This window comes from Acomys russatus, chromosome 11, assembly GCF_903995435.1.
Source record: "Acomys russatus chromosome 11, mAcoRus1.1, whole genome shotgun sequence".
NCBI lineage: Eukaryota > Metazoa > Chordata > Mammalia > Rodentia > Muridae > Acomys > Acomys russatus.
In genome coordinates, this window is record NC_067147.1 from 9718510 (window position 1) to 9725706 (window position 7197).

Below are 7197 nucleotides of genomic sequence, written 5' to 3' on the forward strand. Positions count from 1 at the left end.
TGTATTGTTCCCACCTGCTGGGATGTTCAAACAGGGCTGGAAAGGATTGCTCAAAGCACCCAGGTTTCTCTCAGGGCACTCTGGGTCTGCAAAGAGCCCAGTGGCTCCCTTATCTGCAGTTCATGTTGAAGGGTGAAACTGCTGTGGAGCCCTAGGGAGCTCCCACACAGACTGAAGAGGGTGTGGTGACCCAGATAGGTTTGCAGGGCAGCTCGGTGCTAAGCCAAGTCCTTCCCAGGTCTGCCAAGCCTCAGCCAGTGCAGGTTAAAGCAAGCCCACAAGGACTGTGTGCTTATCAGGCACTGGTGGGTTTGGAGTAGGGAGGTGTAATATTAGCGTGATTGCTGACCCTTGCAGCAGAACTTTGAGGGTTGCTGTTGAAATGTCAGCCCTCAGGGCTCCTCACAGTTCATGGTCAAACTCCCTAGAAGGCTGCTGTGACCTTGACCTTGCAGGATGCTCTGCATGGCTAAGCTGGGGTTTGCTCTGGGAGCTGCTACAGCCACCTGGTGAAGACTTGGCCCAATACAATGGCCCATTCTCCTGAAAGAACGCACAGCCCTAAGGGGCAGGAGTGGGCCATAGTCTCTGGAAGCCAGCTGGGAGACAGTTGGCTCCTGCCTTGGTAGGCCAGCTCCATGGCCGTCTCACCCACTATCCCTGCCCAGGAAGGACATGGTTTTCTGAGATTGGAGACCTGGAAGCCTGATGGGACACAGAGGGTGGGGTATGCTGATGGGACAAAAGAAAAGGGATCCAAAAGTTTCTTTAGTTGTTTTATTGTCAGGCCTGCAGCATGTGTGGCCTCAGATGGACAGGTGAGCCCACAGATGGAAGCATGCAATGTGGCATTCGGTGAAAAGGCTGGCAGACCATCGTAGCTGGCATGGCTCTGCGGGCCCATCACCGAATCCTGAGCCAAATTGATCGCAGGAGGAGGACCTGAGCGGATATCAGGGTTGTGAAGATCCTGGGTTTGATGGTAGTGCCAGCACTATAGCCTCTCCAGCTGATGAGAGATGAGGCGGTTTCCTCAGGGGGTGCCAACAAGGGGTCAGCATCAGGAGTAGCTGCCTTTTTCTTCCTGATCCAGTTAGAAAAGTGGGAGACCTTGATGAAGATGTTGGGGCTAGCGATTGGGTCCAGACATGCTGTGGTCCACCTGGCCAGCCCTACCACATACCAGGCACCATCCAGTGAGCAGACAAGGGGACCCCCAGAATCTCCCTGAGGAGAGAGAAGACATAGGTAGTAGTAGGTCCAGGAAGAAAGGAACACACATTGCCCAGGGCAGAGAGGACTCACTGGGACTAGAGATCTCTACTGCTATCTTGAGTGGCAGTGCCCTTGGGTCTGTCTAGGCTTTTTTTTTTTTTTTTTTAATAAAAACATAGGAGTCTCTCAGGTCAGTATCTTCAGGGCTTCTATATAATAAAGCTGCAAAGGGATCTTGTATAATACCTATCTGGAACAGTCACATCATGCGGAGCTGACCATCTGCTATCTGTCTCACTACCCATACAGGAGAGGACCTCTGAGGACACAGGGGGTGACACTGGCCAGGATTAGAGAGATGACTGAGCTCACCTATATCGGTTGAGCCACTCCCACTTACCCGACAAATGGACTTTTCATTGCTGAGGTCCCCGGCACAAATCATATCTTCTTTTATAGCTTCATAATGAAGGGTGCTGGTTTCCGGAGTCTGGAAAAAGGCTTCGCATTCCTTGTCACTCATAAGGAAGACCTCTGCTTCCTGCAGAGGGAAGGGTGCTTGCAGGAACTCTATGGGAGAGGGATCAGTTGTGAGATGCAGCTGAGGGAAGACCCAGCGCACCTCCCCTCCAGGATGATTGTTGGTGGGGGATAGCCACTCGAGACCACAGTGGCAGGGAGGGCCACCCCATGGGGTCGCAGTGACCAGGCAAAATGGCATTCAAGTGCAAGAGTGAGGGTCTGTGGAAGGTGGGATCGTGCAGAAAGTTAGTGACTTCAAAGGCCCAGCATTGGGCGGAGAAACACTGGGTGCAATGAAAATGGGGCCCCAGGAAGACCTTCCTCAGCAGGCAAGGGGACCAAGGCTACCCCCCTAAAGACACAGAAGCCAAGGAAGGAGCAACTCAGCTTTCAAACAGCTCTGGCTGTTCAAATAGCTCTGTGTCTGCCTCAGGCTGGAAGCAGGGAAAGGACATGGGAGCCTGTGTGTGGCAGTGGCATAGGACATGGGCCAGAAACGCTTAGAAGAAAGGCAAATCCACAAGAACCACTGGATCTGGAGGTGTGAATTCTCTTTCCAGGTGCTCGCACAGATCTGGCCTGGGGTTGCCTCATGGGAGCAGAGTGACAAAAGTGTGGCTCATTACACGCAGGGGCCACTGTGGACATCCTTCAATGGTGGCCAAGGGATGCCTGCATGTAGCAAACCCAAGCCTGGCCCCCAGACCCAGCAACTGTGGTCAGGAGAGGGCAGAACAGAAGATAGCCAACGGTCCAGGCTCTTAGGGTAGCCAGGTTCTCTGTGCCCTGAGAGCTGCCCCAGCCCATCTCTTTTCTCTGTGTTTCCACTCTCATCCCCTGACCTGACCAGGACACCCTACGTACCCAGGCACAGCTCCTTAGAGACTGAAAGTCCATCTCTTCTAATGCTGCGGATCCAATCTTCTGCTGACTAGCCTGAGACTGACACTGAGGCTAGGAGCAGGGAGGAGGACCCTAGCCCTGACCTCAGAGGACCTCCTCCAATCAAGCCCCTCAGGGTTCCTTTGCCAGACCCTACATTTCATGTCAAGCTTACATCGACTCTACTAAACTTGCCGTTATAGTGTCTTAAATCAAAAGCATTCCTCCTGTGTAAAATCCTTGCCCAGGTAGCCTGTGCTCTCAATCTAAACACAGTTGTCCCTTGCTGTCAGCAGGCATTTCCTGTGGCCCAGGACCCCAAACTGCACAGACACTGAGTTCTCTCTGTGTGGAGTACGCAGAGAACCTGTGCATATCATCCTGCACACGTGAAATCCTCTTTAGAGGACACGGCAGCTGACGTGAGGCAAGCGAGAGTCGCCGCTCTGTGTTGTTTAGAGAATGGGGACTTGGCGACCCACTCCCCAGTACTAAGGCTTTTGGTCCCGGGTGTGTGGGTCCGTGGATTCTGATCCACGTGTACACAAGAGCCAATTGTAAAAGCTGCTAGAACAGCTTCCTTGCCTTAAGGGATGGACAGTGGGGTTCAGAGAGGTGAGTGCTCCCCAGTTTAAACACCCCAACCTGCCCCTTGCCAGGGAGAGCAAGTCCCTCTCATCTTAAAGATACCCAGTGTCTTTCCTGGCCAGGGTAGCACCCCCACTGTTTGGTGCCCAGGGTCGACAACACTCAAAACCCTGAATCTTGGGTATCTTTGGGTCAAAGAGCCCACACTTCTGATCTGAAAGGGGGAGGTTTGCTTCTGAAGCAGAAACTGGGGTTCACCAGCCCTGGGAAGGCCTCCCGTCCCTGGCCCCCCACCCCCACCCCCGTTCACCTGCCCTGTACTCACGATCCTCTCTCAGCATTCCCCAGCCGCTTATCCAGCAAGGCTCGTCTGGGAGCACCTTCGTGCTTTCCTCTGGGACACAGGCCGGGAGGATGTGGGAACTGTACACCACAGGCCTGTGAAGCTGAATGAGGGCAATGTCGCTCCTCTGAGGGTGGAACTTGCTGTAGTTCTCGTGCACGATGAACCTATTGACCGTCATCTGCCGGCTGTAGTTGGTCGGACTGCTCAGCTTGCTGTACCCTAGCAGGATCCGGTAGTCAGATGGTTTTTGAGACCTAGTGAGGGGCGAGGGGTGGGGGGTGGGGGGTAGGGAGGGGGGAGGCAGCACCTCTGAGTGTGGAGTCTGCACTGTCACCCTGACTGCCCGACCACCCTGCAAGCAGCCATACCACATGTCCCATCATAGTCCTCCCCTCCTAACAATGGGGTGCTCCTCCTCTTGAAGGGCAGAATGACCTCCAACAGCCTGAGGACTTTGGTCCTTTGAAGGCTTCCAAGCACTTCTCCAGCAAACCCTAGCATCCAAGGAGCCATGGATTTCGTTCCTGTTAAAGAAAGTTCTGAGGTACATCCAACAGCTCTGCTTCATCTTGGAGGTAGAAAGTCTTCCCACTCTCAGCCCTGACCAAATCCCTCTTAAGGCTATTTAAGAATTTGTTTTTCTGGGATGGAGAGACGACTCAGAGGTTAAGAGGCCTGGCTGTGCTTCCAGAGACCCTCAGTTCAATTCCCAGCAACCACATGGTGGCTCACAACCATCTAAAATGAAATCTGGTTCCCTCTTCTGGCCTGCAGGCATTCATGCAGGCAGAGCACTGTATACATACATAATAAATAAATAAATCTTTTTTTAAAAATTGTTTTTCAGGGCTGGGGGAGATGCCTCAGAGGTTAAAAGCACTTGCTGCTCTTTCAGAAGTCCTGAGTTCAGTTCCCAGCAACCACATCGTGGCTCACAACCATCTATAATGAGATTTGGCGCCCTCTTGTAGTGTGCAGGTAAATAATATAGTCAGAACACTGTATACATAGCAAATAAATAAATCTTTTTTTTTTTTTAAAGGGGGAGCTGTTTTTCAGAGCATCTAGGAAGACCTAAAAGGATAATTATAGTTCCTAACTCTGGTCTTTTCCTCCTGCCCCTCTGTTTGAGGGATGGCATCCTAGGGAAGGACACCACTCAAGGGCAGGGCAACAGAACAGCGACAGTACAAGAGGATTCCAGCTGACAGCAAGCTATCCCAGAAGCAGGCCCAGAAGGAAATGGCTGCAGTGTGCTGGGGGATGGTCTGATGTATTTTGATGCTAATTACCGCTTGCTGTCTCTGTGACCCACCTTTTGCTTAATAAAAGCCATCCCACCTGGGCAGGGCAAAGGACATAGGTAGGGCTAGGAGAGAGATGAATTCTGGGAAGAAGAAAGACCGCCATGAAGAGAAAGGAGAGAGACCAGAAGGGAAGAGTTAGATGGAGAAGAAACACATGACAGGCGTGGATGAGGAATCCGGCCCAGATGTAGGACATTAACAAGTATCTGGGATTATGGATGGGAGGTAGCTTGATAGAAATTGGTAGAAACAGATGGCATGGGATTGGGACAGGGATCCCATACCTGCCCCACTATGGGAAGTAGTTTAGAGGATTAATGTCTGCCCTGCCCCAGGTTAACTAAGGCTATTTTAAAATATAACAAGTGTCAGTGTCTTAATGGATTGCTAGCCAGGCATTCTGATCATACTGGTAATCTGATAATTTAAAAACAATAGCCGTGCCTCCTTCACTCCTCTCCTTCTGTCCTAGTGACTCTCTCCTGCACCCATTCCCAGCCGAAGGGCCCTAGGGAGGGAGCACGCACCTTTGCAAGCAGTGGGCAGCACTGGCTAGCCAGTTTTTGTCGATGAGAACTGCTCCACAGATGTGCCAGCCTTGAAAGAGCAGACTGGCCTGCCACGGCCAACGCTGAAGTCTTGTCATCTGACCACCAAAGATCTTCCCTTCGAATTTGTTCTTGCCACATACTGTGGAGACAGTCCCTGCCACGAGGCACCTGCATTCAGGATGCATGTGCTTGGTGCCCCCAAATGTCAGCATCAGCAGGACCCAGGGGGACATAGTGGCCTCTCCTCTCTGTTCTCAGGTGGGCATACCCATCCAAGGTCAGGAGCGAGTGGCAATGCTAACGTGACAAAAAGCCTTGTGGATGGTGGGGGTGGGGTATCAGGCTGAGAGCCTCTCAGCAAAGCCCGCAGAACAGAGGTGAGGACAAGGAGGATGTCTCTGTCAGGCTCTCCTCAGACCTCATTAACTTGGGGAGCACAGCCTTGGAGAGACAGAAAGGAGATACCGTCTGGGAGCCATGGTCTTTTGGGTGGATGTGCCCTCGCATCTCAACCCAATAAAAACTGTGGTGCAGCCTCAGCCTATGACCTTGACCTTAACTGAGGGGTCTAAGCATCAGTGGGAAAAAGTATACTGTATGGGCGCCCCCACTTCCAAAGCCTCATCTTCAATGTAAAGACGGGCATACACCCTCCCAACGGCCTGTGTGCCAAGAGAAAGGGAGGGGATGTGCCCGCCAAATATCCTGCCTCCTCTCGGCATCACTTACCTTTTGGTGTGGACCGGGTGCTCAGCGTGGGTGGGGTTCCTGCTAGGGTCGTGTAGTTCTGGGCATGTAGTGGCAAGAGGGTACAGAGAAGGAGAGCAGCCAGCAGGCAGGCTCCGCCCCCGCCCGGGCCTGATTGCTGGGCCCTGGCGCCCCACATCGCATCTGGCCGGCCTGTCTGGATCCCAGACAGGACCGACCAAAAGCACGTGCAGACAACCGCTGACTCCTGGCAAACTGCCTCGCGGGAGGGCATCTCTCGCCCACCCCGACCTCGCGGGAGCTGAGCAAGTGTGCTGAAAACCTAGGTCCATGGGAGGCAGTCAGTTCTGGAGCCGGACTGTCCTCAGTCTCTTCTCTCTGGCCTCCATGGACACATGGTGTCTCCTAGGGGCAAGAATATTCACTGCATCCCAGAGTTTCCCCAGTTTCGTCCCATTAGGACACGCACTCAAAATAGTCTCATTGCCAGGCTGGCCTGTCGTGTCACCACCATCCATCTCATCAGTCCAAAGTTTACAGAGTCGTCATCTACCTCCTCTGACAGGCTGTGGAAGAGGGTCCCTACCACTAAAATGCTGCCCTAGAGCGCAGTTCTAGAAGTCAAACATTGTCAGCGTGCCTGCTGGGACTAGTATTAAATAAGTTATGTTCATATGCAACAGGTAGCTGGGCAATGAAGAAAACAGAAGGAAGGTGCTGGACTAAAGTGGGTTTTATGCTGGGCAAACTCATTAAAGTTCAAGGCCTAGGAAAACTGTTTCTTCCTCTTCCTCTTCCTCTTCTTCCTTCTCCTTCTCCTTCTCCTCCTCCTTTCTTCTTTAAGCAGAAAGTAACACACATTTGCATTTGAGCACATACTCAAGTTCCACGCCAGGAGATACAAGGTAGATTGAAACAGGGTGTGCTTTCTGTGTGTCCCTAACATTGCTTGGGGGGCAGTTTTGTACCAACGCATAGATGTGTCGAGCACTTCATGGTCACTGTGTGTGTTTCATCAGGCTTTCCAGCATCCATATATAAAGTGCTTCCTACTCTGCTTTGGCCATCTAAAGAGACA

At 52.3% G+C, this 7197-nt stretch overlaps 1 protein-coding gene across 1 annotated transcript; it reads right to left on the bottom strand.

The window, feature by feature from the left end:
* Positions 1 to 903: 903 nt before the first annotated feature.
* On the bottom strand, positions 904 to 6297 carry LOC127195286 (serine protease 40-like). The gene is made up of 5 exons (XM_051152664.1): positions 6141 to 6297; positions 5388 to 5565; positions 3533 to 3807; positions 1616 to 1785; positions 904 to 1227 (listed from the first exon to the last, which is right to left on the bottom strand). The coding sequence occupies exons 1-5, from the start codon at positions 6295 to 6297 to the stop codon at positions 904 to 906; spliced, it is 1104 nt and encodes a 367-aa protein (XP_051008621.1).
* Between the last annotated feature and the right edge of the window lie 900 nt (positions 6298 to 7197).

Bases quoted from the DNA above. Each gene is read 5' to 3' on its own strand.
- LOC127195286 (XM_051152664.1), bottom strand. From the start codon at position 6,297: ATGTGGGGCGCCAGGGCCCAGCAATCAGGCCCGGGCGGGGGCGGAGCC. The intron at 3,808-5,387 runs GTGCGTGCTCCC...GCCCCTCACTAG, and splicing joins GCTGCCCACTGCTTGCAAAG to GTCTCAAAAACCATCTGACT. The intron at 1,228-1,615 runs GTAAGTGGGAGT...CTCTCTCCTCAG, and splicing joins ATGAAAAGTCCATTTGTCGG to GGAGATTCTGGGGGTCCCCT.